A 26,973-nucleotide genomic window follows, 5' to 3' on the forward strand; every position below is an offset into this window, starting at 1 on the left:
TGTCATTCTGTCTTTGGTTTAGTTCCCTCTTTTCGTTGCTGGGTCCGAAATCGGTGGATCACGTCTTTCTTTTCGCCTTTGGCACTGAAGAATTCTTCTTATAAACATCCTCTACCCAATTCGCCCTCAATTAGTGGATCTCACAGGGCTTAAAAGCGCTATTGAAGCTCGAGCTTTCATCAATTGAGCCGAGACTAACAGCAAATACACAACACGAACGCCAATGCCTTCGAGCGAACGTCGGCGCCGTGAGGGTCACCAAGACTCTCACTCTCACTCTCATGATGGCGTGTTACACGATGAGACTTCGCCTTTACTTCCAAGGATATCAGAAGTCAGCGAAAATGGAACGGCAAAGTCGTTGACCGACGTCCACAGCCTCTTGGCTGAGGCGAAACTGCTATGCCAATACTCTCTCCCTTTGATCGCGACGTATCTTCTTCAGTATTCTTTTACTGTCATTACAACCATTGTCGCTGGTCGCTTGGGTGCTGAGGAGTTGGCAGCTTCAAGTTTGGGCTTAACAACGATTAACATCATTGGGTTCACCATCTTTGAGGGCATGGCCACGGCTCTCGACACATTGTGTGCGCAGGCCTACGGGTCTGGTCGCTATACCGGCGTCGGAATGCACATCCAACGGATGATCGTGTTCATGTCAATCGTCATGATTCCTGTCGGCGCAATATGGCTGTGCTCGCACTGGATTCTACCATTGCTTGTTCCTCAACGAAGCCTAGCCTTGAAAGCCGCCTCTTTCTTGCGCGTCAGTCTCGTTGGGCTTCCCGGCTATGCATTCTTTGAGGCTGGTAAGAGGTTTCTTCAAGCGCAGGGTGAATTTGCTCCCGGAATGGTCATTCTCATCATTTGCGCTCCCGTCAATGCCTTTCTGAGTTGGTACTTCGCCGTCAAACTCGACATGGGCCTCGATGGCGCTGCTTTCGGTCAGGCTCTTGCTAATAACCTTCGACCTGCGCTTCTTCTGTTGTATGTCGTCTTCATTGGCAAGAAGTCTCACCGATGCTGGGGCGGCTGGGATAGCCGTGCTGCGTTTGCGTTCCGCGAATGGGGCCCTATGGTCCGTCTCTCTGTTGCAAGCACCGCTGTGAATCTTGCGGAGTGGCTCGCATTTGAGATCCTCATGGTCAGCACCTCTTATCTTGGTACCCGCCACTTGGCTGCGCAAACTGTTCTCAACACGCTCTCCATTGTTACATGGCACATACCGTTCTCGATTAGCGTCGCAGTCACCACTCGCTTCGGTCACCTGGTTGGTGCTGGGGCGCTCAAGGAAGCACGACGTGCTGCAATTCTATACACTGGCGTCTTCACCGTGGTTGGTATCCTCGATGGCGCATTTTTGTATGTGTTGCGAAACCCACTCGCAGATATGTTCTCCGACGACAGCACTGTCAGAGACCTGGCCACAGGATCAATGGTTGCTGTAGCCTGCTTCCAGGTCATTGACTCAATAATCTGTGGCACTAATGGTGTGTTGAGAGGTCTGGCAAAGCAGTCTGTTGCTGCGTGGGTTGTATTAGCAGTCAATTACCTTGCTGCCGTTCCATTTGCCATATGGCTCGAGCTAGGAAGCCCAGACCTCAAGCTCGACGGTCTTTGGATTGGTCTTGGAAGTGGTATGGTTATCATTGCGATTATTGAATGTGTGTATATGAAGTGGATTAGCTGGCAGGATTGTGTAAACGATGTAAAGGAGCGAGAGGATGACGGGACATAGAAAGTTTCCGTAATGACTTCACACCTGAACTACATAGACAAAAGTAATGAATCTTCCATGGCTCTTTTCAGCCACATATCTCAGCTGAGCAACACACTTATATGTAAAAGAAACCCGATCTCATAAGTTTTCTTAGGCCAACATTGCTTCAATCACACTTTCGGTGCCTTTGTGATAGATCCTAGTGATCTTCAATCCCGCATCATTGAGAAGCTGATGCCACTGACTTTCACTTCGCTCGCGATTCACCAACATGCCCATCATTGTCCAGTCGAGGCTCGTCTGTTGCCAAGGGGCACCTACATCTCGCAGAACAGTTTCATTGATAAGTAGTCGGGAGTAGCCCTTAGCCATGGCATCTCGGAGGTGGGACAAGATGGCAGCACACTCTGCATCAGGCCAGTCGTGAAGAATCAGACGCATGAAATACGCCTTTGCTCCTTTGCACTCGACTGGCTGAGGAGTGAAGAAGTCGTGAGGAGTGGCTTCAATGATCGCGGGAAGTTCACCAGATGACTTAGCTTCTCCTATGACTGCCGGAAGGTCTTGTAGTACCAATCTTCCGGGGACCTTTTCTGAAGCCAGGCCTAACAGCTCATGACCAAGGCCACCACCAATATCAACCAGCCAAGGGGCATTAGCGTTGGTATCCTCGCCCAGTCGTTCTTTATATGGATAAATCTCAGTCCAACGAGGCCTCGCTTTAGCATATCCAGCCATGAAACTATTGAAAGCTTTTCCTAGGCGAGCATTATCTCGGAGAATACTGAAGAAGGGCTTATCAGTCCTCAGGCCATATTGAACAGGAGAGTTGTTGGCATCTTTGGGAACCTGGTACTTTGTCTGAGCCAGAAACTCAGGAAGCCCTTGGAAGGTTGGAATCATGCCTTCGAAGCTGTATATAAGGCCTCCCTCCATAGTTGGATCCCTGGTTGACATGGAGAATGGCGTTTCAATGTATGAGTCTTGGCCGACTTCTTTGATAATGCCATTTGCACCCAAATGCTTCAGAGCTCGAGCTATCACAGGACAATCAATCAGAACAACTCCAACTATAAGAGAGACTAAAGGATTACATACCAACCAAAACAGGATCAGCTTTGGTACCAGCCGTCAACTGCTCACTGCTCTGAGGTTCTTCCCCAAGCCTCTGAAGTATCCCCAGATCAAAGAGTGTCCGAAGAGCAGCTGTTCGAGTTGGTTCTCCCCAACCAATGCGCGCAAGTTGCTCTCCAGGGTTTTCGAGTTCTTGGATGAGAGCACTGGCTGCAGCTATATTTTCTGTCTGGAGGTTTCAACTCCTGTTTCTATAAAGTGCTTGCCATCTATGGCTAGGGACTCTAAAAGTGAGGCTGCCATGTTCGAACTTGAGAACAGAGTTCAGAGTAGAACAGTGTGAAGATGTTTTACTTCCATCTGTTACATGAGTGCTTATTTATGTGAAATGGAGTAGAGAGGCAGCTAACGTAAGATCTGATGATGCTCATCACGGTTAGCGTCAGCTTACTGTAAGCCTCACACCATCATATAGAGCAGTCAGTCCTTATTACAGTTATATCATTATGTTGGCGAGAAAGGCTTTTTTATCTAATTCGGGTCATTTGCTTAATCCTTAAGTCGGCCAAATCACCTAACCCACGACAGCTGGCTTAGACGCTAACCGCAATGAATATTACGAGAGATTACAGTATTCCCTTCATAACTGCATTTTCATGAATAGCGATGGTCACTGAGTAAAGACACGAGGGAGGCAGCTCCTCACGGTGCTTACTTTGAAAGCTTGGAGGCTTGTATCCCCAGTCAGAGTCTTGGGATCAAAGCAACGCTTTCTGGTTTCACTATTTGAATTTTGATTCATGGTTGGTGAACTTACAAGATCCAGAAATCTAATATAAAGGCAAAGTGGCTGTATATCAGCCAGTTAAAGACATAGGTGAAGAGTAGATATCACAGAGTACATATGAGGATGATGAACGAACGGATATGTACCAATTCCTCCAGATGCCTTGGCTTTGTCCTAGGCTGATTTCAAAGCAAAGCCAACCCGGCAAGAGGACACATTGAACCACTATGAACGTACAATTTTATAGTTCATAACGATAAGAATATTATTCTTTTGCACACTGTCTGAGTTGACTGCTTGATACGTTGTCATAGTGAGGCTCTACCGAAATTCCATCTGGCTGCGTAAGGATCTCGCCCAAATGGCTAAACGGAATTCATTATCGTGCCTCAGACTCCAGCTTCTTTGGTCAAAGTACAGCACTGCAGGGGAAAGTCCCTATTTTGCGCGGCTGTGTCGAGACATTTCTCGGCTGTTGGTTAGGGATATATGTCATGTGGTAGCCGTGATATAACGGGCTAATGATCATTTCATGAGCCGTAGGTAGGGGCAAGTGATGGAATGTACGTCAAGAGTCTGTGCGACATGTTGATTGTGGTGAAACCAAGCATGAACTAACTAATTGTCCTTGCTATTTTCCAGGGCAAAAGAATGACGATGCAAGGCCGTTGTTCCATTAAACTTGACGTTCAAGGGAGATGCTGGCTCTGATGTCATAGGTCACATTGGACCCTTAGCTTGGAGAGATAACTAACATGGATGGAGACACTTGGACCTGGGCACAGACAAACAACGGAACATGACAGTCAGTGATTTAACTGAAACTTCGGATCTAGGTTGAGGCGGTTAACGGAAGCGCCAACTCATCAATTCAGCCTCGAGTTACACTGCAGTGCATGTCACATAATCACAGCACATCACTCACTCACTACGTGTAATGTTACTTGGTCAACACGCCAAACATATGCACAAGACGTTGGACCTGCAGGGGCTACAACTAGTCAGGGGTAAACTGATCCTCTTGGCTGGATGTTTCTCTGATCTGCCCTTGATTTAGAGGAAAACATTCCAGTTGATCTGCAATAAACAGGCTCCATGCCTGTTGTTTTCCAGTTCGATACCGTATCGACAACCTACCCTGGATCAAATCTGGTATTCGTCATGGCTTGCGCTTGTCTCGCTTCACTCTCCCTTCCAATTCCGTTTAGCTCCTCCCTCGACGTGGCTTTGAAAGGTGGATCCTCTCCAAGGACCCTGTCAGTCCAAGCCTGTCCTATTCATCGTCATCCTTGCCCAAACTTGATTGAATCACTCAAATGGACCCGTCATCACTGCCCACTTTTGCCAAATCAATTCTCCTCCACTTGGAGCTAAGCAAAGGGAAACACTTTACCTGCAGCAGCAATTGACCGTGTCTCATCAAATGATAATGACCCTGTACAGACTGTGCTTACTGCAAACTCGTCTCGTCTCATATTTCCTCAATCACGCACGACTCAGGAAGAATTCCTCTCCTTCTACCCCTTTCCCCTTTTCAGCTCGTAACTTTGAGCCATGGCAATAGACTCCAAACGAGACGAGACCCAAGAGCCTGGTCAAACACGAGGCCCAGGCCTGGCTCTGGGTTGGGCTGGAACTGTAAAACTTGGCGATAACCCACTGAAGCCCTTCCACTAAAAACTCGGCCTAGCTTCTGTAGGTCTGCTAGCCTCAGCTGCCAAAGAGAGCCCGAGCAAGAAAAAAAAGACGAAGCCAGCCCCGGATAGGGCGCTGGAACGGCCCCTGCCTTTAAATCGCTAGCGCACGGGCTCGCACTGAACGCGCATCCCGTTAGGTCGTTTTCTCGATAAGGTCTACTTCGCTCTCAGGTATCGACAAATCGACCACCGCAGCAACCGTGAGCATTGGCTATTCCCAACAAGGATTAACTCATCGGCAAGCGCCTGCGATGTGATAGCGTGGCGTCAGCAGACGGTTCGTGGCGCAGGCGGTTCCTCTAAGAGTTTGGTTGGAGGAGCCAAGGCCTCGACCCCATCGCGTCTCTCCTTCCCTGCTAGATCTCTGCTGCGTGACTGGTCGGCACCAAAGAGGTACCTGCCTGGGGCGTACTGCACTGATGCTCCTTCCATCAGCGAGTCGAGATTGGAAAGACGAGTGAGGCGAAAAGGAAGGGGAACATGCAAGAAGGCGCGATTCATGATGCACATGGTCGTTCCTAACCAATCTGAATTGAACCCCTTCTTGCCTTTCAAGTCCCTGGATATTTCTGAATCAAAATATCTTGGTCTGTTCTATTTTTTGCTTCGTCTGCATCATTACATCGTCAAACGACTTTCCTAAACGACTCCACCTCCCAATTACGATCCGCGACCGATACGATACGACACGACTTCTGGGACTTTGTCGGATTAGGACCCATCTCCATCTCACAAGCTTGCGGAGAACCAGGGACCGCGGCCGCCCGTGCTACACTGCTACCGTACGGTTCAGGTTCAGTACGGACGGTACCTTACCATACAATACCCACGTATTCGTACATACCAGGATCTCTCATTTTCCCTCTCGTCTTTCTCTTTTCTCATTTTACGCTCTTCGTGCCTGCTGCCAGAGCCTGGCAACAGTAATCGAATTAAACAAGCCACAGCATTTCTCGACCCTATCAACCCATCGGCTTCTCAGAGCCCGTGGAACGTGGCTCATCTTGTCTCAGGCCCCGAGGTCTCACAGTCACCCGCTCGGATCTCTCACTTGTCTCGCCGCCCTCCAGCTCCAGCTCCAGCTCCCGTCCGTCGTCCCCCGTTTGGCACTCACGGCCGTTTCCCTGACTGGATTGGACTGGCTTGTCGTCACTCGTCGGCTCCGGAGGGTCCGCCCATCTCTCTCCATTCCCTCTCCAAACTCTCTGAGGGATTGACTTTTCCACGTCTGGTCGGTCTCGCAACGGACTTGTCGTCTCATCTTGACCTGTCACGCCAGGTCAGGTCACGTCTTTCTCTGCCCGGGCCGAGAGCACAGGACGTATTCAACTGACACACATACGCCCGATCACAATGGACTCGTACGTTGCCATCATTGCCACCTTGAATTCTTGACTCAGGATACCTCCGTTCTCCGCGTTCGCTTGCACCTTCTTCTCTCGTTCCGCTACACACACTCTGCAGCCCGAACTCTATCACCAAACTTGGCCACCACATCCTGTCGGCTTTGAGCTTACGCGTTGTAGATTTATTCCAATGTCCGCCGCCGCCGCCGCCGGTTGGGGTCAACCACTCGCGACAAAATCGCCAGCGTCTCGGCGGTCATTAGGTCATTTTCGATCTCTCTCCTCCATCGCAGCGACCCCTAGCTATCACCCTCGAACACCTTCGCTCACTCCGGACCACACCCCGATTAAATCTTCCTCCTCGACACATCTACCGATTGTCTCACCGAACCCGCCTACAGATTTTGGAGATGAGATGAGCACAATACCTGATCCTCGAAGTCGTGCTATGAGCCCGGCCGATGACAGCGGTGTCGCGACTCCCAGTCATCACCCCGATCTGAATGACGAAGTCGCCACCCTCAGTAATAAGCTCATCAACGCTATTAATCACCAAACCGTCCTGGACGACTCATTATCCGCCGCTCGCCACGAACTTGATGCTGCACGGGAACGAATCCGCATGCTTGAGACTCAAAATGCCTCACAACGCGAAATGTTGGCTGGTGACGTGTGGGTTCGCAAGCACACCGTTGAGGACGAAAAGAAGGTGTGGCAGGCCAAGGTCGCCGCGGAACGTCAAAAGCGACTTGACACAGAATTGGAAAAGAAGAAGATCGAGCAGGAGCTCGAGAATCTTACAGCTGCATTGTTTGAAGAAGCAAACAAGATGGTGATTGCTGCCAAGGAAGAGGCAAAGGCTGACCATGAGGCTCTTCAACGCAAGAATGACCAACTCAAGTCTCAGCTTGCCGATACTGAGAGCATTCTAAAATCTCAACAGGAGCAACTCGTCGAGCTCAAGCACGTTATGGAGCATATGGCTTCGGAACGAGGAGATCATAATAACCCCACTGCTCCCTCTTCTCCCGGCTTGACGAAACCTGATACTCGTGACGATCTTCGGTCTTCAACCGAGGAGCCTGCTGCTTCACTCTGGAGCGCTTCCGTCGAGCCTGCTCACCCGACCAGCTTCTCGCATCTTCTCCAACCCGTTCTGCGAACCGATTTGTCGTCATATGACGATTTTCTTATACTCGCACGGACTTCTCGAAATCGCCCTGGCAGCCGCGTTTCTTCAGGTTCAGTCGGTGCTCTGAATGCTCTGACTGGCTTTGGACTTGGTGGTTCAATATCGAGCGCCCATCCCTCCAACGCCTCAACTACCTCGCTTGGCACACCTATTGCTGGGGCCGGAAGTGCACCTCAGTCTCCCAACACACCGGCCTCTACCGTCAGCGCTGCTTCAAATGCATCAGCTACCCCTCTGCCAAGCTTGAAGGAAACAAAGTTTTACAAGCGAGTTCTGGCTGAAGATATCGAGCCTACACTTCGTCTAGATATGGCTCCAGGCTTGTCATGGCTGGCTCGTCGATCCGTTATCGCCGCCATCGCTGACGGATCTCTGGTGGTTGAGCCCGTACCAACCACTGGCAGTCTTGTGGCGCTGACAAAGCCGCAATTTTACCCATGTGCACTCTGCGGTGATTCACGCAAGGACCCTCAGTATTTACGAAACCATCGATTCAGAACCAGTGAGACTGATTCCGCTCAACGGCACCCGTTGTGCAAGTACTGCCTGACTCGCGTACGGTCAACTTGTGACTTCTTGGGCTTCTTGCGTATGGTTAAGGATGGTCATTGGCGAGCGGACAATGAGGATCATGAGAAGGCTGCCTGGGAGGAGAGTGTACGACTCAGGGAGCAGATGTTCTGGTCTCGCATTGGTGGTGGTGTTATTCCATGCATCCCGGCGCCCCTCTCTGTCGACATGGAAAAGAGCCCGCGTAACAGCCATGACGGCAGTGTAAGGTCTGACCATCTCGAAGTTCCTGGCTTTCAAACACCACCGATGACGATAGAACGGACACGAAGCGATACAACCAAGAGTGGCCCGATCGAGGAGCCACACACACCTCCTATGCAAACTGATGGAGCCAGAAGTGTGCGCAGCTCCGTCCAGAGTCTCGATGTGAAGAGCAACTCTGGCTCGGAGGAAACAAAGCGACTATCTATCACGATTCCGACTACGGATTAAGAATCTCACATCCTTCAAAGTCCCTTGGAGTCGGTGATATCGACGCCACTGTGGACTTTGTGTATGACTATGTATACTATTTTGGGCTACAGGATCGCATGCATTGTTTTGGATTGCACCTTTTCGGTGCTACTACTCTATGGGCTGGTGGGATTAACTATTATGAGCTCAGGGGATGGTAGGCCCCTAATATTTCCTTTTTGAACGAATATGGCACGGAAATTGGATGGATGGAAGGATTGGAAGCAAGCAATCATTTGGTCGTTTATGGACTGCGTGCTTTCTTCTCAGATGGGAATTTCATTGCTGGCGTTTGATGGAAATATGCGCATCATTCATTCGGGGCGGCGCAACGACATGGGAAATGGGCCTTTCTTTTTGGAATGATGTACTTGTCCTCTGCTTTTTCTTGTTATCCAGAGCGTTCATGATTGGGTTGCTGATATTGCGCAACAAGAGCGCACAATACGCAGGCATGCCTTGGCATTCTTACACAATAGATTACTCAAGGCCGTCAAGCATGCCCTCTGACGATGCCCTTTAGTTGTAGTAGTAATAGATATGATACCAACTACAACAGACTTGTCCTTTGTAACACTCTGGTATCCAACTTGAACTCTCTGGCTAATGGACTCTCAATAGCTTCGAGGCTTGCACTAATGAAGTTGTATCAGGAACACTACGATTATGCATTCTTCACTACAAATTAGACAAGACTCAAACTTGAACATGAAAATGTATTATGTGATAAATGTGTACATCGCAGCCAATCGTACCGATGCCACAGTATTACCCTCGACATAAGCCAACAAATGAGAGTACGTCATTGCTAGACGTTCTGGTTCTGGTTCCGCGTAACCTCGTCTCCCCTCCTTCTTTTTAGATGTTTTCTATAATATCTCAGTTTCAGAACAAGACATTGCTTTCTCCTTTCCAGCCTTCTAATATCAGACCACCGGGGATTTTCCCATCCTCCCTCCATAAGTCGTAAGTGATAGAGTACATGATGTTACATGAATTGTGACGAGATTTAAATGAGGTCGGTTGTAGAGCAAAGGAAGGGTTATTTGTGACCTGGAAATGTTGCTGGGCGAGACGGAGGCCTAAGGCACTTTACAACTCTTCCTTAATGGTGGCATCCTGCTGGTTCTCACTGGCAGGCTTAGCCTTGGCCTCTTCAGCCTCCTTCTCACCGTCCTTGCTGGCAGCCACATCTTGAGGAGCGGCGGCACCTTCATCCTTGCCCTGAACGGTCTCGCTGTTGACACCCTCGACGTCGGGGTGAGGAGGAGCAACACCGGCGAGATTCTGATCCCAGCCCTCAACAGGCTCTTGGACTTCGTTGCCCTGCTCATCAACAACACGTGTCTTGGTTTCATACTTGGTCTTGAACTCAACCTTGCCCTCAAGAGCCTTGACCTCCTCAGGGTCGAGAAGGTTGCCATCCTGGTCACGATACTCCACCTTCTCCTCCTTAGCAACAACTCGGTGCTCAACCTGGGCCTGATCAGGAGCAGGGGGAGCTCCAGAGATGACAGCCTCTTCCTGCTTCTGGGAGACAGGGGCCTCCTCCTGCTTGGGCTCAAGGTTCTTGGCTGCTGAGGTGGTAGGGACTACAGACGAGCTGATGGAGGGGACTTCGCTGTACTTGTCATACTGTGAATGATGTCAGTCAAGGTTCATATCTTGTTAATGTTCGCGGTGAAACTCACGCTATCATAAAAGGTGTTGCAGTCAAAGTCCCAGCTGTTGAAAAGCTTCATGCGCTTGCAGTCGGCCTTGGTCCACGGGCTTCCGTAAGCAAGGGGAGAGTAGAGCATGAAGACGGCAGTCGACAGGACAAGGAATGAGACAGTAGCAATACGGTTGATTAAAGCGGTATCGCGAGCACCAGCTCCGGGGATGCGGGCAGTGGCGTAGTCAAAGAGCTGGCACAAAGCAATGATCGCAAAGTAGAGAGCAGGGAAATAGTGATGAAGGAAAAGTTGACGCTTCATCAGGTAGAAGGGGAAGTAGTGCAGAGCCCAGCCGAGAACTGAAGTACCAATCTCGTAGTCAAATCGCTTGAAGGTGGTGTTGGCGTAGTCGTTGCAGCTGCGCTGCCAGCGGAGAACAGCAATTGCCTTGAAGACGACCCAGATGGCAACGGCAACGCTGGAAGACCACCAAATGATGGGGTTTCCGAGGAGATAAACCTGCTTATGCTGACGACCCCAGAAGTTGATACCACGGCGGAGAATCGGCCACGACTCGGGGCGAGAATCCCAGGCGTGAGAGTCAGTGAGACCGGCGTTTGTTCGCCACATGACCTTCTGAAGCTCCCAGAACTTGCCGAAGAAACCAGGGTTGCGGTAGTTGACCTTCTCGACATCGCCCTGCAACTGGGGGTGAGAGTTGCCCTCGATATACCACAGACTGTTGGGAAGAGTTCCGCCTCGGGCGCAAGTAACCTCCTGTTGCTCAGAGGCCCAATCAGGGAGCTTGACTTTGTGGGAGAACAGAACACAGCCAGTCATGACGTGAACAAGACGGAACTTGGACTCGATAGTACGAAGACGTTCCTTTGCAACAGATCCATATGTCTTCTTCTTCACAATCTCAACACGGAAGAAATCGTTGGCATCTCCCTCAAATCCTTCGTAACCGTAGGCAGAAACCTCATTTTGCCAGTCGGCCTCAGTAATAGGTGGGCGAACGTCATGAGAGTGAAGGCGGCGATGAGTGGGACCATGGTAAAGACGAAGGACGGTACCGTCGGTGATGTACTGAGGCTCAGGAAGGGCGTCCCAGGCCTTGGTGCCATTGATGGGCTGGCCATCAATTCCAAGAGGCTGAGTCTGGTTCTCAAGGAGCCACACGTTGTTGTCGTCCTTGTGAGGGTACAGGGTGATCTGCTGCTGCTTGCTACCGGTAGGGTACATGAGAGGATGAGAGTGGAGGTAACCACCCTGAGTGTTGACATGGCGGATGGTGACACGGCTGCCCATGATGACATCGGCGGGGACATCCTTCATACGCTTGTTGTTGAGAGTGGCCTGGAACTCGGAGCTCATGAAGCCATCACCGTCACCAGGGTTCTTGAGGCAGACGAAGTGGATGGCGAACATGGCCATGTAGAAGGTGAGAGGAATGATGATGAGACAGAAGACACGAGCCATAAAGTGCTTAGTGAAAAGACGCTGTTCATCCGTTAGTAACCATGTTCATATACGTATATTAATCAAGTGCTTACCATGGACACGTTCTTATTGTCACCGAGAAGGACCCAGAGTTGAAGAAGAGTGAGGGATCCAACCCAAGCAATGGTGAAGAGTCCAACCCACTTGATGCTGACGGTGATACCCAGCCCAAGACCAGTAAGAACAAGCCAGAACCACCAGCTCAGTTGGAAAGCCTTGGAAGGGCCAAGCTCGTGCTGGTTGGTGAAGCAAGAAAAGGCGAGGACGGTGAAAGCGGTCGCGGCGACAAGGGGCGAATCGAGAAGGATGAGACGAGCCTGGGTAAGAAGACCGTTCTCTTCAAATAGTTAGCAATAGTCTCTCCGAGTCAGTTGAAGGGCCAGGAGAGATACGAACCGAAGATAATCAGGCCAGCTCCCATGGTAGCAGTCATTGTGCGGCAACCAACAGCCTTGAGAGTAAAGAACATGCAGGGAACCAAGAGAATACCGCAGATAGCAGGGAACATTCGCATCGCGACATAGGGAACACCAGGCTCAATGTAGTCCTTGCCAATCTCCTTAAAGTCGAAGCTTCCATCAAAACCAGCAAGCCATCCGGTAAGGGCAATAAGCATCTTGGCCAGAGGAGGGTGAACGTCCATGAAGAACTTGCCCTTGATATACTTTGTAGCAAAACCACCGAAGCTTGATACATGAGTTAGCGCATTGATGGAATAGACGGGGTGGAAGCTGCAACAGAGCTTCAGCTGGCTGGGGGGACGCACTGGACCTCGTCGAAGACAACGCTTGCGGGCTGATAGATCTTGTACACGCGAACAATGGTAGCAACGAGGATGAGGGCCAAGGCTACCCAGTAGTCGGAGAGGGGAAGGAGGAAGACATCGTTATCCTCAACACCATCGGACTGGTACGAAGTGTTCTTGATGTTCTTGTTCTTGGACTTGGACTTGGTGGTGACAGCAGTGGTCTGCGGCTGAGGAGGAGGAGGAGCTGCAAAAGGTTGCTGCTTCTCGGTCACAGGCGTCGGGACCTTGACTGGCGGTTGGGGGCTCTTGCCCCTCGTACGAGCCATGGTAATCGAGTATCAATATGGAATTCGAGTCGATTCGATCGCTAGGGGACGTTATGTCCAAATCGTTCGTTCGATGTAACGAGAGTTGATGAAGAAGAGCTATAACAGAGACCGGGAGGATCTAGAGATGCCTCATCGATGGCCGGTTCTTGGTTAAACAGAAAGTGAACAAGAATAGAAAATGAAAGAGAAAAAAGGACCCAAAACTCAATCGCAGACCGCCGTTATGATACGGATATCAACGGACGATAGGCGATGTAAAAAAGCCTGGGGGGAAAGAAGAATGGATGTAGGGCGATAGTTTGCAAGGAGTAAGAAAATAAAAAGGGAAGTGGGAAAAAGAGGGATGATGAAGCTTCAGGGGATATTTTAGCACCACCTCAGCTAGCAATTACCTTATGCGGGCTGAGACTGCACCTATAAATGGTGATAGGTAAATTGACGGTTGCAGTACGATACGAGCAGTCGCGTCCAGCGTCGTACCCGTTTCCTTCCAGGTCCCGTCAGGTTCCTCGGGGCTCTTCAAAAAAATTGTAGCTACAGTGGCCTCTTCGGTTCCTGTCTCTGACCTCCCGTCTAACGGGGCATGTCAGCGTCAGCCCAGTGGATGGTCTCCCTAACATCCCTTTACCCCTGCAGCGAATCAAACCCGGCCCCGGCCGTGAAGATCCCCTGGCGTCCCCGCAGCGCTAGGCTCAGAACAGAGCTTCAGCAGGCGCTATCAGACCTATGAATATCAACCATTGGCGATAGCTCTTTGAGAGCAGCTCGACTGGTTTCAGCTCCCACAAACGTGTTTGGCATTCGAGATCTGCAATGGCTTGTCATGAGGCTTCTGTAAGTGAATCATAATTGCATTGTTTCCGACTCCATGCCTCTGTACCTTATCTCTATATCAGAAACAATACAGTACCTCAAGATATGGCAGATGTGGCTACTGCAGCCACACAGGGGCCGGCTCCCTCGAATGTGGCTTCAGCTCCAAACAAACGACACTAAACATTAGGTACACGGACAACTTAACCCCTTTTCTGCCCTTGATCTCCAAATTGCTACGCACTACTTGAAACACGCGTTCTAGACCATGAAACTTTTCCTTCTACGTTATCGTGTCGTGTTTATTACCGCGAGGGTAACCAACCCAACCAACGACCTTGATATAGGGTATCTCAATTCCAACACATATACCTTGCTCATAATAACATCATTGACTTTTGGTCAAACCCAGACAAAACTATAAGTCATGTCGACCCCGAGATTGCAAATAATCTGCCCATTGTCGAAAACCAGCAATCCAATGCGGAACGCCTTCAGGTTTTGCCAGCTCATTCAGTGACGCCCTGCGAGGAGATTCTCGCGTTAACCAGTTGTGACCTTGGGCATCCAACACGTCAGCCATTGACGCTGATATGATAGTCTGTACCTGTCCGTCGACCAAGGAAAACTCTTGAAGTGCCTGCATCGCTTCACTCCATCGAGATAATGCAACCTCAAAATCCGATCTGATGTGCGACAGTTTTGCCAAGATGACATATACTCGCAGTCTCTCATACTTCAGAAGACTAACCCGAGACTCAATGTCAACGCATATCTTCTCTGCCTCTTCATAGCGTTCCTGAGCGAAAAGAGCCTCCGATAGAGCCAATTCCAGAAGTGATTTGCCAGTCAAAGGGTCGGGTCTCTCGGTACGCCGCATAATCTCAGTACGAAGATAACCTTCACCTGTCATAGGCTCGTCAAGTTCTCTTAGAGCATCGGCTAAATCGCATGTCAGATCCCGTAGGTCCTCATCAAAGACGAGCTGACTCGGTTTCTGCGACACTTCGTGTGCTGTCTCCAGCAACTTTAGAGATTCATCGAAATTGCCCTGTAGTCGCTTGACTCTTCCCAGCAGCGAGTGTTTGCGGAAACTGAGGATCTCTTCCAGGGGCGAAGGCTCATCGCCAAGCGGGTTCCAATCCTCCAATAGCTTCTGCGCAGTGGACAGATCCGCCACTTGGATTGAGTTTAGGGAACGTTGGATAATAGCGACCCCAACTTCACAGCTTATGCGCTTATTCACAGCGGCCGCTGGGTCGTTGGTTATGAAGTCCTGAAGACTTTCTGTCGCCTCATCCATGTTGCCACTGAGACGTCCCAAGACTGCTTTGGTTTGGCCAATGCAGAGCCGGAGGTGTGTATCTTTCAAGCGCCCAGCAGCCAATTCTGCCTGACCAATTGCGAAATACTTCCATGCCATGTCTGGAAACCGGAAAGCTTCAATGAGCGTGAGCATGAAGTCGGTTCTGGTGGCTGTAGGCAACTCATCGAAACAGTCGTGGAACGCCTCAGCAACATGATGTAGATGTGGTAAGAATGATTTAACCACGGGTTCTCTTGTGTAGTGTCAGCGGTTCAAGCTCGCTGGATATCGATTTCAGACTCACGGGAACTCGATGTACTTCCAAGGTATGGCTCTATATGCCACAATCAAAGCCTGTTGTCGCCAGAACGGGAGCGCATCTGGAGCAAGGCTTCGGTGGACTCTCGCTGACATATCTTCATTCAAGTGATACGTCTCATCTGGATGTTTGAGAACAGCTGCCAATTGGCATAGTTCACGAAAGGCTCGTGTAAGTCGTTGGCCATCTGCTAGTATGTCGATCAACCACGAGGCCAGGCCAACTTTGGTCGCATCAACAAGCTCAACCTCTCCCTCGATCGTCCATCTTTTTCGAGGTGTTGACCCCCGTGTAAATAGTTCCAGGGGAATTTTCTCGCATGGTGAAAAGAATGAGAGTAGGACTAATAGGACACTGGCATCTTCGGACCGGGTGGAGCTCTCGTCAAACAGAGACTGAGAAGCAGCCTCAAGGGCAGAGTTTCTCCGTTCTGTCAACTCCATCGAAAATGACCTATATGAGATTCAAAGCTGCGCTGAGGAATTGTCTCGGCATCTCATGAAGGAGAGGAGGGATTTATTCGACAGCTGTGTCGACGACGGAGAAGCGTTACACCGAGAGCCCACTCCAGTTTTGCAGTGTTTTACTTTTTCCCATTGGAAGAAGCTCCTTTGGTATTTAACCAGACTTTGTCTCCAATGAGGCTATTGATAAGACCCCTGATAGACTTGACAGGTCTGGACTCTGGATCGCGGTTTTGAATGCCGAATACCGGTGGTGTGTTGAAAGATACTATGCCAGCCTGGGGTTGTAGGTCGGGGAAAACGGCGAATGCTCCGTGGTAGATGATAAACGTCATTTAGGGTATTGCGGGGTATCCAGATTCAGATGCAGATGCTAACCGATATTGTGCGTGGAGCTGTGGAAGTAATCCGAAGTAACACGATAAGCCAGAGATTGGCATGTCAAGTTGATGGTAGATATCTCAACCATGACCTAAAGCGGTAGCCCTCGAAGGTTTGAGATAACCACTAAGGTACTCAGCCCTTGGAGGATCTAATTACGGAAGAAATCTGTCACGGATGGAGGCAGTTTATCTTCAGACCCTTCTTGCAGAAACGAGTGTCTACTACACTTTGGACCGTGCGTGTCATCACGGCATGTAACTCAGGATAACCAATTAATATCATGAAAGGTTGGCCAGTAGTATCGGCATCTCAACCATCAACTAAGCCACAGAAGCTCATGTACATTAACTGACTGTTCAAGTATAGTCCCAAACAGCTTACACCGAATATAGTATTTGTTGACTAGGCTTAACGACTGAGACAAGTATAGTGCCTGCTCGAAGGAAGAAGTTGCCGCAATGGATATTGTCATGTCGTAAGTCAAATGATTGACTGAGACTGTTGCGTACAATGCCCTGGCCTTTAAGTGCCATTTCAATTTAAGAACAAACAGCGAGATTCACAGACGCCAGCTACTAGAATAGCCAAGGGTAGTTCGTTAATTCTCCTGAAAATAGACTTACAAGCAGGTCAAAATAAAGTTGTCGTCAAAGTCGAGGTAATCGCGGGTAGGCACCTGAAACCCCCCGGAACAACAATTCGCCGACCAAAGCTTCGCGTCGCCAGAACACCTCGAAATTTCCAAAGTCGCCTGCCTTTCACTAGCAGCTCCATCAGCCTTTTCCTCTTTCTCAGCGCGTCCTCCTCACAATGGCAGCCGTAACAACCAACGGCGATGCCGCCGCAAATGTTCTCGACGATATTAAACCCCCCGCTGGAGTAGTCCTTCCTCCTCGCGAGATCCGAAATGTTCTTGAAAAGACAGCCGGTTACGTAGCGCGAAACGGCGCCGTCTTCGAAGATCGCATTCGCGAAAAGGAACGATCAAACCCGAAATTCAGCTTTCTCAACCCTTCCGATGCCTACCATCCCTTCTACCAATGGCGACTAGATGAGGTCAAGAGTGGACGTGGTACAGCGATCGCTGCTGGTCGCGTGGGCGAACCTGCGGCCGAGGCTCCCAAGCCTCAGGGACCCCCGAAGCCTGCCGATTACCAATTCTCCGCGCGAACGCCTCGCATCAACCGCAAGGATCTGGATGTGATTCAACTATCGGCTCTCTTTGTAGCCAAGAATGGGCGACAGTTTATGACACAGTTGGCTCAGCGCGAAGCTGGTAACCCACAATTCGGCTTCCTCATCCCTAACCACACTCTCCACAACTTCTTCCAGCATATTATCGATCAATACACAACGTTATTACGTGCAAGCGGTCTCGGTGGAGAAGGCGGAAAGCTTCAAGAAGAGCGCATAAAGGAGCTCGAAGCCAACATTAATGATAAGTTCCTTGTGTTGAACCGCGCCAAGCAACGAGCCGAATATGCCAAATACGTCGAATCGGAACGACAGAAGAAGGAGGAGGAAGAGGTCAAGGCGAAGGAGGAGTTTGCGATGATCGACTGGGGCGACTTCGTTGTTGTCGAGACAATCACTTTCAACGAGGCCGACGAGCACGCCAACCTCCCACCCCCCACCAACCTGTCCGATCTTCAGTACGCTTCGCTGGAAGACCGCAACAATGCGTCTATCAGCGCCAGCCTCAGAATTGAGGAAGCCATGCCTGACGAAGACACGACCTACAACGCATACCCCAATCAACCCGCCCCCTATCCCATCGCTCCTCAACAGCCAGCCTACCAACCCGCTCAAATGCCCCCTCCTGTGCAGCCATACTCCCCTGTTCCACAAGCGCAACCACAGCAACCGCAGCGATCAGCCCAAGAGGAAGAAGAGGAGCGCCGTATTCAGGAACGCGCGGAGCAACAAGCACGAAAGCAACAGGCTACTGCTGAAGCACGTGGTGGTGCTCCTCCGATGAAGATCAAAGAAAACTACGTACCTCGTGCCGCACAGAAGGCTGCCAACAGACAGGGTGCGCAGACAGCACTGTGCCCCAACTGTAAACAGCAGATTCCCATGAATGAGCTCGAGGCTCACATGCGAAGTAAGTGCTCCATCCTAACACTTCATTTAGTCAGAATGCTAAACTGTTTTTAGTCGAACTTCTCGATCCTCGCTGGAAGGAACAGAAGGCCAAGGCGGACACACGCTATGCATCCTCCAACACGATACATGTCGATGTCGCCAACAACCTCAAGCGACTTGCCAGCCAACGCAGCGACGTTTTCGACCCTGTCACTGGACAGGCCATTTCTGAAGATGAACTAGCGCGCAGAAAGAAGGCTGCCATCCACAGCTACGATGGCGCCATGGATGCCAAGAGCCAAGCACAGCTGGGTCATATGCAGAACGTTAACGTCGAAGATCAGATCCGCGCTATTCACCAAAAGTTCGCTGACAAGAAGTGAGGAACTCGGTTGATGGGCAGATTGTACCCGATCGGAGACGACAAAGAAGAAGAGAAACAGGCCAGCCCCTCAAGGGAGCATGCCGTCCTCGTGTACACGGATCATGTGTAAAACTACATGTCGCGGTAGGCGTTGTAGGTTGAGGCCCCAAGGTGAGGCACATCTGGCGTATGGCGTTTCGTTAATCATATGGGCTTATACTTGTTTGATGCAGCTCAGTTTTTGCACGAGAGTTTTGGGGATGCCGAATCGAGAATGTCTGGGGTAGTAGATTGGCCGAGAATTGGGTGAATGGGCTGCCAGGAGATGATCGGAAACGTACATCTTCAACTACGGCCGTATCATGTCATGTCATGCCGCAAAACAGACAAACAGACCGCTGACCATGCTCATGATGGACAAATGCTTGAATCAGAAGTTAAGATGTCCCGCGTCAACGCAGCTTGGATCGATAAATAATGAAGCATTCTAGACTGTTGCTCGAGTGCCATCTGACGCTCTTAAGGAGCACCTCGGAGCCCTGTTACTCGAATATAAAACAATATGATCAATCCTTTCGCAATATCCAATACTCGCAGGTCAAGTGAACCAATGCTGTCTCAGAAACATATTAGCCACTATATTTAGGTCCCATCTCTATTTATTGGTTGGATATCTCCGTCTTGACTTGTGCGATGCAATGTCGTAACGCTCATGGTTACACAAACAAATCATCAATCAACAAAACGTAGCCCGAGTGACCCGAAACAGGCTTTAATACCCGTTATTCTTGAACGGTTATATCACTGACCAAGGAAACGAAAAAAGGTACTTTTGATTATCCTGGTCCTCCACCAATTGCTCAAGTACCCCGCCCTGTCCTGGTCCCCCCACCTCCACTTTCTTTCCACTCTCTTCCACTCCTACCTCCGACCTCATTCATCTCATGCGACAGCCTGAACTGGAGTGAACATCACTCTCTCTACTCTATACAACATCACCACCAGCCTCAACCTCTTCCCTGCGCCGATAGTCGACTGCGACCTACGCCTCTAGCTCTTAATACCTATTACCTTAACAACTAAACCCACTACAACATCGCCAAACATGGCGTCCGATCAGGACAACTCCGGCCTCGATGCGCCCGGCTCACAATTCCACCGACCAATCTTGCAATCTATGCCCGATACGCGACAGCAGAGCTTTGACGAGATCTACGGTCCTCCCGAGAACTTTTTAGAGATTGAGGTGCGCTCTCTTCTCCCTCATGCGCCATATCCGCGACCATACATCGTCAGACGGACAAGCAATACACACAGAAAATGCTAAAAAGCGCCATATATAGGTCCGCAACCCAAGAACACATGGCATGGGCCGTCACATGTACACAGACTACGAGATCCTCTGCCGCACAAACATCCCCGCCTTCAAGCTCCGTCAGAGCAGCGTCCGTCGTCGATACTCCGACTTCGAGTACTTCCGCGACATTCTCGAGCGCGAGAGCGCCCGCGTTACTATCCCTCCTCTACCCGGAAAGGTCTTCACCAACCGCTTCAGCGACGATGTTATCGAAGGTCGCCGCGCAGGCCTCGAGAAGTTCCTCAAGATCGTTGTCGGTCATCCCCTGCTGCAGACGGGAAGCAAGGTCCTGGCTGCCTTTGTCCAGGGTGAGTTCGCCGCCATGTCTATCTTTGCCATCATGATGTCTAGGTTGACACAGAATCGCAGACCCTAACTGGGATCGCAACGCTTGGTGACGCCTCCGTCTGATCTGGCCCTTTAAAGCCATGTCTTCTCGCTCTCGCTCTCCATCTCCAACTTCAGCTCCGCGCCAACCTCGAAAGCTCCGTAAGCGGAATCCGGCTCTCAACCAGCGAGACGCCCTTCTCGACAACATGCCCTCCCCGTGACTACATGAGAAAGGTCAAGGAAACGAAAAGAAACGAAACGACAGGAGAGGGTGGAATTGGCGTTCCTCTTCACGAACATACTATTCTCTTTTTGTTTCATGTGGGAAAAGCAAACTCTGGTCCAGCCATTATGTTTTCAGTCCAAAGCTGTTCTTTCAACTTGCATCCCATCCTACATTCGAAGCTCTGGGACTCCCTTCTTTAGCTTGGGGCGTTGATGGGCTAAAGGGTTATCTTGTATCCATATCATTTACTCTGAATAACAAGAGTGATCCGACTCATGAGACCCAGACCATGAAGTTCAAGCGCATTGTTTACAACAAAATGTCAAAGTCAGCAAAGTGGTTTGATGTTCATTCATATTGGCTTCTAATCGTCATTCCATGGAGACAGAGTTCTCATCTCCAGAATGGGCATAAGTTTGTGACGATACCGCCAATGTGTGATGATATCCAAAAAATAGAGGCGCCTCTCCTATTATACATAATTTCGTACATGGCCTTTGTGTGAGCATGAGCATAAGCATGAGTGTAGGTGTTTACATTTCCCCTTCTACTGATCCATCCACTCGCCAAACGCCGAAAAATAGATATGCCTTAGCCACGCCATCTCCCCTTTTGTTAGTTTCTCGTAATTCTTCATGTCCAAGCTTCGTTTGAAGACCCTGGGTGTTGTACATTGATACAAGAGCGAGTAGTGTTTGTGAAGCTTTCAAGGCTTCATAGCGACTCGTGTCGGATAGTATTACAGGACATCGATGAGCGGATCGGTTCTAGGTATGACCCTAGTATTTGATCGCTTTGTGTCGAATCAGTGCGTTGCTCATTCATGGAATGGTTTACGCAGGTGTATGGAACAGTCGAAGGATGCCTTCATACATGGCAAACATGATGGCGGCGCTAGGTACTGTTCGCATCAAGTGAGGTGTCAGACCCCCGTATAGACCCATGACACCCTCTTCAAGCCAGACAAGCTTGAAGCATTGAACAAGGCCGGTGTATTTAGGTAGTCCATTCTCCATAGGCGCTTGTCGAAGTCGTGTTCGCGCAACCTATTTCATCCTCGTTAGTATCCTGTAAAGATTCCAATGTCTCAACCCGATGACGTACCTCGTGGGGATAGGCGATAACGGCGGCGACCAGCTTAGCGCTTCCAGCAGCGAAACCCTTTCCAGTCCAGTCGACAGTCTTATCCCACCAAGTCAGTTCACGACCACTGCGAACGATCGTGTTGTGTCTACGAGCTAGCGATGCCTTCATTTGCTCGTAGAGCATCCATTGCATCGTTGACTCTACCACGCCGAGGTAACTAGCACTCATGCCACGGTAGAGACTTCGAATACCTTCGTCCCGGATGATTTGACGTATGCAGTCGTAGCTGTTGCGATATTTGCGCACTTGCGCACCGCCAGCTGCGACATTCTTGTCCAGCTGCAGCCGAGTCTTGATCATCCAGATAGGGTTTGTAGCCGTTGAGGTAATGACACCGGCTGCTACACCAGCCGAGAGGTGGACCCAAGGAGCTTCTACACCATTGTTGAAATGCTCAGATATTAAGCGTTTTCCATTGCCGTAGACATAGAAGTTGATGGATCGAGCTGGTACAACTCCAACTGAGGTAGGGCCAAGACCCTTGAAGAGTGCTCGCCAACCCTCATTCCTGTATACTGAGCCGAGAATCTGGAGTGTGTCGTTCAGGTGATATAAAGCGGCTCGGGCAGGGTTTAGTCGGCCAATGACTTGAGCTTGAGCTTCGCGTTGAGCTTGGATCTGGGCCTGGTAAAAATCGGATTGCAATCGGGTCTTTAACACATCGAGGGGGGCTGTAACTGCAGCGGCAGTCATACCTCCAACACTATGAACACAATCAAGTCAGCTTCGTAGTTCCCCGCAAATTACTCTTACGATAAGTTGTCGCAAGCTAGTTGGGTACCATATGGAGGTTTACATACCCGCCAGCAAACATATGAACCCATGATTTAGCAAAGGGTAATGCCTTAACATTGCCCTGGATAGGGGTGTCATCAGGAAGTACATCGCCAGTCTCCCGTGACTGGATGAGTGCCGAGTGATCGATTGGTGAATGGGAATGATGGAATGGTTTCTCGTCGCGGCTCGACATGATGTGCGACGTAGGCTGATGGTGTGACATGGTGAGGCGCAGTTTTCAGGTGTGAAGGAAGAGGAGGCTCTTGATTTCCGTCAATGTTGGTTGTTCTGTTGCTTTTACTCGTTCCGTCAGTCGATTCGTCGTTAAATTTCGATTTTGCGCGGGACCGTCGGTGGATAAGAGCGGCCTGTAGTGAAGCCTGTCGACGCCGTATAATTAAGAAAGCAGGCGTAGTACGATCATCAATGAGCAATAGACAAGGACCCAGTCGCCAAGTATTGATGAAGAAGAGGAATCGCCTCTGGTGATTGGAAGAGATGGAGAATCTTTTTCATGAATTAGCGAAGCATTAGCAGCAGTGGCAGTAGCGGTAGAAGAGGTCATTAGTGCCTTATCTAATCGCCTCCTGCCAAAACTTTTTTTCTATGACTGCCACTGGATGAAGGAGATGCGTCTCGATCCGCAAAGTGGCGCTGGCGGGTCTTCAAGGTACGTATTCTTTCCCACAGCAACTTAAGTGCCTTGTATGTGGGTCAGAGGCTACGTAAAGCCGATTAAAGCCAAGATGAAAATGACGGAACACAAATAATGGCAGTTCTTTAAATGCGATGATATGCTTGGACATGATTTTAAATGTCTTTATATTCATTATATTCATAAAACGTTGACTTCTTCTCGCACACTCTCTTCCTTGTCAAGCCATCTCCATGTGTTGACTCTGACAAGTCGGTACTTTCATGCGTAAAACGCCAGCGGGGCTATTCTGACTGATGCAGTATCAGCTGGCTGAAGGATTCAACGAACCATCACTACCCCTATACGTACTGTTCGAAGGTGTTGCCAGCGAACTCGCCAACCCCGTGGCTATCGATCCAGGTGCTAATGCTTCGACCGAATGGTTGCTGTGATCCGACCTGGCTGATTGCCCCATTCCAAAAGGGAGCCGATGTCGTTCTGCGCTCAGATCGAATCGGTGCATCGATGCGGTCGACGGCTCCATTGTACTGGGAAGATGCCCGTTGTCCCGACTAGGAGGCCTCGAACCTTCATCCGTACCGTGTGTTCCTGGTGTTCTATCCCCGGACGTTCTGCCTGCTTCTTGCCTCTCCCCAAGTCGACTCGAATGTCCGTCTTTGGGGTCTAATGTGTCAGGACCTCGTCCACTGTCTGATTGCCCATCAACATCCATTTCATCCCTGAGACCCATGTCTCGCTTGAGTTGTCGGAACTCATCATCTGTGACTGTTTTCCAACTGCATTTTGCATGCTTTTTGGTACATCCTGAGCATGCTGTCAAATGCTTAACACATTCAACCCTTAGTCGCCGACAGCGATCGCACGGTGGGTTGATCACATCCCCCTTACCCAGCTGGTCAGTCCTTTGTGTAATAAGAGACCGGAAAGCTGCCTCGCGGCTGTCCATCACAGGTTGCATCGTTGTCTCTGCTGCATGGCCACTGTACCTCGGACCGTGCGCTTGAGAGTGGGTTGTGCTGTGCGATGGAGATGGTTGACTCAAAGTGGTTATAGGGATTCCTGTAACTGAAGTTGACCGAGATGGCGGTGGTGAAGCTGAAGCTGCGAGAAACTGCTGCAGCAAATCTGCATGTAAATCATAACCGGCGCTAAAGTTGGCCGTTCGCTGTGAACTGCTACTGCCAGTGCTGTTAGTGGGCTGATATCGTGACGGCGGTGTGTCCTGTGTGCTCCTGCGTCGACGAATATCCTGCTTCCTCTGCCCCAGCCGATGGTTAAGTATACGGGCTCTTGCCGCCACTTCGTCAGCCTTCTTGTACAGAATTGATGTTCTTTGTTCGAGAATATCCAATGTCGCCAGTTCTGCCGTCTCATCCTCTTCAAGGGGGTGATCCAGGGGGAACCGATCTAAAGCGCCAGACCATACCAAACGCCAATCGTCCTCCATAATCTCCACCTGTGAGCCCTTGAGAACAAACTGGCAGCATCGGGAGCCATCCGCCTTTTGAACGAGGGTGAAATCCTTTGGGTTTGATCTCGCAAAACTGACAACGTCCAGCCAACTTATAGGGTTGGAGAAGGGCTGAAGTGGTGTCGTCTTGATTGGTCCATCGAAAAACTTCTCAATGCCTCTCAAAAGTCTTGGACCGGTAAGTTTAGCCCCAAGACTTGCTGCAAGACTCTCATGCCTGTCCAACACGTCTGATGTACGTCAGTAAATGGTATCACATTAATGGTTTCAATGGTTCTCTTGGCATCCTTACTCTCATATTCGCCAATCAGACCGATGATGTCGGCAAATGTGTCTGCGTCACCTTGTACGAGGCTCAAATGCGATGCATTTGATCTCGGGAGATAGTGGATATAACCGGGAACGCCTTTGAGGTTGGGTTAGCATACCCTCCAAGCGAACAAGCTGTGCCAGCGCACCAAGACAGAAAAGCCGGATACAAAAGCAACAAGCATGTGCGTCCCTGGAGGAGTCGAGCTGAACGCTACTTCCGGCGAGGAGTCAAACCAAGAACATCGGCTTTTCAAGTGCCGTCTCGTTTGCGCGTGCCATCAGGCGACGACATGCATTGAAGAATGTAGAAGACACGAAGACACATGCAAGTGTGCAACGGCGAGGTCAAGGCAAACAAGACAGTCTCGTATGTGGTGCTACAAACGAAACGTCTCAGGATTTGAGGCGACACAATATGGTGCAGCCTTTGACGGCTGTTGTCATACTAGACATACCTTGCTGAAGAGATGTAGGTGCGTGCTGAGCGCGACCTTGACCACCGGCATCATCGACATCACGCTTTCGTTTTGCAGGTTCCGAGTCGGAAGTATGGCCCATGATGGGTGATTGATGAGTGTAAATGCGGTATGTTGACCAAAGGGTCGAGATTGATAGACGAGCTTGGATGCCAGGCCAGCCGTGTGACAGAATGAGGCGCTTACGCTTGACCAACAAACGTCCTAGCCGAGAATGAACCCTGAAATGACCTATGAAGCGGACAGATCTGCCTGGGTTGCGCTGAAAAGTGGACAGAATAGGGAGATATCAAAGCTTCTCTGAGAGATTTGACCGTAGGACGAATTAGAGTCAGGTGAGTGGCAACGTCGCGAAGGGATTGCGACGGGGATTCCAATTGATCGATTGACTGATAGGAGAGAAGAGGAGAGAGTGGATGGGACGACAGCGGTTATTGGATATTCATGGCGACGGAGTGAAGCCGGAATAAGTTGACGATGGATTGAGAGGATATGTCGATTTTGTAGTATTAGAGAGTCCGTCCCCCCCAGATAGATATGCAGGTAAATGGGCGCCAAGAGGAGAACAATTGTTGATTCTCCGTAGAGCAGGCTCAATTTTATTCCAGCACAGAAAATCCCTCGCGCAAAATAACGCACCGAGCTACGACGGGTAACGTTGGAGTCCAAGTGGGTGAAGAGGAGCCTTCAAGAGCGAGAAAAAAGGAGACTGAAAGGGTTCAAATATTGGACGGGCTGGGGGAGAAGCACAAGGAAATACGGAAAAGAGACGGGGAGCCTTGGAGCAAGAAGAAAGTGCCGGGGAATCGGGACCATGTGGGGGAACAGTGCAGCGGAACGAGGTGCGAGGCCGAAGGTGACAACGGTCGAGTTAATTGGAATGGATATGAATGGAGGGTATGCCAACACCAAAATCTCCGACTTGTAGCGCCTAAAAAGGACGACGATAGTTAATAATTCCTTTGAGGACGAAAGACTTTTTGGAAACTTCAGAGAAAAGAAGTAATGAGGTAGGCCAAGAGGATTTAAGGACAAAGAGCGGTAGCAGCAGTAACCAATTTGAAACTGACAGACACAAATGCCCTGGTGATGCCCTATGAATGCATCGCATCAACTATACCTGGGTACTGCAACCACTGCCAGCCGCCCAGACACACAGCTTAACGGCGGGCCAGCGGGCTCAAGACCCAATGCTAATGTAGCTTGATTTCCTTTTTCGGACAGTTCATGATGGATATTAAGAGGCCTCCTCTGAGGAGTCAAGTACATGCCAAAAAACAACTCATAGACTTACAATGAGAGTCGCATATCACTCCTGTCAATCTGTACATAGGCGTCTTAATGCATGTCCCAGCGCGGGATCTTTGTATGAGGCTGTGCTGCTGCACACCCCAAGGTAGAGAGTAGC

The 26,973-nt window shown here is 50.1% G+C and overlaps 9 protein-coding genes across 16 annotated transcripts; 4 read left to right on the forward strand and 5 right to left on the reverse strand.

The window, feature by feature from the left end:
- Positions 1-223: 223 nt before the first annotated feature.
- On the forward strand, positions 224-1,738 carry FOIG_11946 (uncharacterized protein; the record flags this gene model as incomplete). Its single annotated transcript, XM_031212623.1, has 1 exon — positions 224-1,738. One exon carries the CDS (start codon positions 224-226, stop codon positions 1,736-1,738), a length of 1,515 nt encoding a protein of 504 aa, XP_031057501.1.
- An 81-nt stretch (positions 1,739-1,819) lies between these two features.
- On the reverse strand, positions 1,820-3,097 carry FOIG_11947 (uncharacterized protein; the record flags this gene model as incomplete). Its single annotated transcript, XM_031212624.1, has 3 exons — positions 1,820-2,757; positions 2,819-3,000; positions 3,078-3,097. 3 exons carry the CDS (start codon positions 3,095-3,097, stop codon positions 1,871-1,873), a joined length of 1,089 nt encoding a protein of 362 aa, XP_031057502.1. The 3' UTR covers positions 1,820-1,870.
- Positions 3,098-5,776: 2,679 nt separating this feature from the next.
- FOIG_11948 (uncharacterized protein) lies at positions 5,777-9,538 on the forward strand. Its single transcript, XM_031212625.1, has 2 exons — positions 5,777-6,639; positions 6,805-9,538. The coding sequence occupies exons 1-2, from the start codon at positions 6,632-6,634 to the stop codon at positions 8,819-8,821; spliced, it is 2,025 nt and encodes a 674-aa protein (XP_031057503.1). The 5' UTR covers positions 5,777-6,631; the 3' UTR covers positions 8,822-9,538.
- Positions 9,492-13,622, reverse strand: FOIG_11949 (dolichyl-phosphate-mannose-protein mannosyltransferase). Its single transcript, XM_031212626.1, has 5 exons — positions 12,767-13,622; positions 12,397-12,686; positions 12,054-12,337; positions 10,534-12,000; positions 9,492-10,477 (listed from the first exon to the last, which is right to left on the reverse strand). The coding sequence occupies exons 1-5, from the start codon at positions 13,072-13,074 to the stop codon at positions 9,935-9,937; spliced, it is 2,892 nt and encodes a 963-aa protein (XP_031057504.1). The 5' UTR covers positions 13,075-13,622; the 3' UTR covers positions 9,492-9,934.
- A 379-nt stretch (positions 13,623-14,001) lies between these two features.
- Positions 14,002-16,284, reverse strand: FOIG_11950 (uncharacterized protein). Its single transcript, XM_031212627.1, has 2 exons — positions 15,501-16,284; positions 14,002-15,449 (listed from the first exon to the last, which is right to left on the reverse strand). Exons 1-2 carry the CDS (start codon positions 15,956-15,958, stop codon positions 14,309-14,311), a joined length of 1,599 nt encoding a protein of 532 aa, XP_031057505.1. The 5' UTR covers positions 15,959-16,284; the 3' UTR covers positions 14,002-14,308.
- An 832-nt stretch (positions 16,285-17,116) lies between these two features.
- Positions 17,117-19,451, forward strand: FOIG_11951 (uncharacterized protein). Of its 2 annotated transcripts, XM_031212629.1 has the most exons (3): positions 17,119-18,467; positions 18,521-18,983; positions 19,046-19,451. In XM_031212629.1, exons 1-2 carry the CDS (start codon positions 17,174-17,176, stop codon positions 18,829-18,831), a joined length of 1,605 nt encoding a protein of 534 aa, XP_031057507.1. In that variant the 5' UTR covers positions 17,119-17,173; the 3' UTR covers positions 18,832-18,983; positions 19,046-19,451. The 2 variants fall into 2 exon arrangements, with proteins under 2 accessions (XP_031057506.1, XP_031057507.1); XM_031212628.1 differs by having other exon boundaries at positions 17,117-18,467; positions 18,521-19,451.
- A 178-nt stretch (positions 19,452-19,629) lies between these two features.
- Positions 19,630-21,219, forward strand: FOIG_11952 (sorting nexin-3). The gene is made up of 3 exons (XM_031212630.1): positions 19,630-20,058; positions 20,156-20,477; positions 20,539-21,219. The coding sequence occupies exons 1-3, from the start codon at positions 19,918-19,920 to the stop codon at positions 20,565-20,567; spliced, it is 492 nt and encodes a 163-aa protein (XP_031057508.1). The 5' UTR covers positions 19,630-19,917; the 3' UTR covers positions 20,568-21,219.
- FOIG_11953 (uncharacterized protein) lies at positions 20,931-23,218 on the reverse strand. The gene is made up of 3 exons (XM_031212631.1): positions 22,672-23,218; positions 21,830-22,574; positions 20,931-21,771 (listed from the first exon to the last, which is right to left on the reverse strand). Exons 1-3 carry the CDS (start codon positions 22,869-22,871, stop codon positions 21,559-21,561), a joined length of 1,158 nt encoding a protein of 385 aa, XP_031057509.1. The 5' UTR covers positions 22,872-23,218; the 3' UTR covers positions 20,931-21,558.
- Positions 23,219-23,420: 202 nt separating this feature from the next.
- FOIG_11954 (uncharacterized protein) lies at positions 23,421-26,366 on the reverse strand. Of its 7 annotated transcripts, XM_031212633.1 has the most exons (4): positions 25,545-26,366; positions 25,070-25,183; positions 23,655-25,007; positions 23,421-23,596 (listed from the first exon to the last, which is right to left on the reverse strand). In XM_031212633.1, exons 1-4 carry the CDS (start codon positions 25,645-25,647, stop codon positions 23,565-23,567), a joined length of 1,602 nt encoding a protein of 533 aa, XP_031057511.1. In that variant the 5' UTR covers positions 25,648-26,366; the 3' UTR covers positions 23,421-23,564. The 7 variants fall into 7 exon arrangements, with proteins under 7 accessions (XP_031057511.1, XP_031057510.1, XP_031057515.1 ...); XM_031212632.1 differs by having other exon boundaries at positions 23,421-25,007; XM_031212637.1 differs by having other exon boundaries at positions 23,421-25,007; positions 25,070-25,300.
- Between the last annotated feature and the right edge of the window lie 607 nt (positions 26,367-26,973).

This window comes from Fusarium odoratissimum (assembly GCF_000260195.1).
Source record: "Fusarium odoratissimum NRRL 54006 unplaced genomic scaffold supercont1.24, whole genome shotgun sequence".
Lineage (NCBI taxonomy): Eukaryota > Fungi > Ascomycota > Sordariomycetes > Hypocreales > Nectriaceae > Fusarium > Fusarium odoratissimum.

Coding starts and splice junctions, on each gene's coding strand:
- FOIG_11949 (XM_031212626.1), bottom strand. CDS start 13,074: ATGGCTCGTACGAGGGGCAAGAGCCCCCAACCGCCAGTCAAGGTCCCG. Junction 12,687..12,766: donor GTTGTCTTCGACGAGGTCCA/GTGCGTCCCCCC, acceptor TCATGTATCAAG/CTTCGGTGGTTTTGCTACAA. Junction 10,478..10,533: donor GCAACACCTTTTATGATAGC/GTGAGTTTCACC, acceptor CATCATTCACAG/TATGACAAGTACAGCGAAGT.
- FOIG_11950 (XM_031212627.1), bottom strand. CDS start 15,958: ATGGAGTTGACAGAACGGAGAAACTCTGCCCTTGAGGCTGCTTCTCAG. Junction 15,450..15,500: donor TGGAAGTACATCGAGTTCCC/GTGAGTCTGAAA, acceptor ACACTACACAAG/AGAACCCGTGGTTAAATCAT.
- FOIG_11951 (XM_031212628.1), top strand. CDS start 17,174: ATGGCAGCCGTAACAACCAACGGCGATGCCGCCGCAAATGTTCTCGAC. Junction 18,468..18,520: donor GCTCGAGGCTCACATGCGAA/GTAAGTGCTCCA, acceptor AACTGTTTTTAG/TCGAACTTCTCGATCCTCGC.
- FOIG_11952 (XM_031212630.1), top strand. CDS start 19,918: ATGGCGTCCGATCAGGACAACTCCGGCCTCGATGCGCCCGGCTCACAA. Junction 20,059..20,155: donor AGAACTTTTTAGAGATTGAG/GTGCGCTCTCTT, acceptor CGCCATATATAG/GTCCGCAACCCAAGAACACA. Junction 20,478..20,538: donor CCTGGCTGCCTTTGTCCAGG/GTGAGTTCGCCG, acceptor ACAGAATCGCAG/ACCCTAACTGGGATCGCAAC.
- FOIG_11953 (XM_031212631.1), bottom strand. CDS start 22,871: ATGTCACACCATCAGCCTACGTCGCACATCATGTCGAGCCGCGACGAG. Junction 22,575..22,671: donor GTTCATATGTTTGCTGGCGG/GTATGTAAACCT, acceptor TTGTGTTCATAG/TGTTGGAGGTATGACTGCCG. Junction 21,772..21,829: donor TTATCGCCTATCCCCACGAG/GTACGTCATCGG, acceptor AGGATGAAATAG/GTTGCGCGAACACGACTTCG.
- FOIG_11954 (XM_031212632.1), bottom strand. CDS start 25,647: ATGGGCCATACTTCCGACTCGGAACCTGCAAAACGAAAGCGTGATGTC. Junction 25,184..25,544: donor ACCTACATCTCTTCAGCAAG/GTATGTCTAGTA, acceptor CCAACCTCAAAG/GCGTTCCCGGTTATATCCAC. Junction 25,008..25,069: donor TCTGATTGGCGAATATGAGA/GTAAGGATGCCA, acceptor GACGTACATCAG/ACGTGTTGGACAGGCATGAG.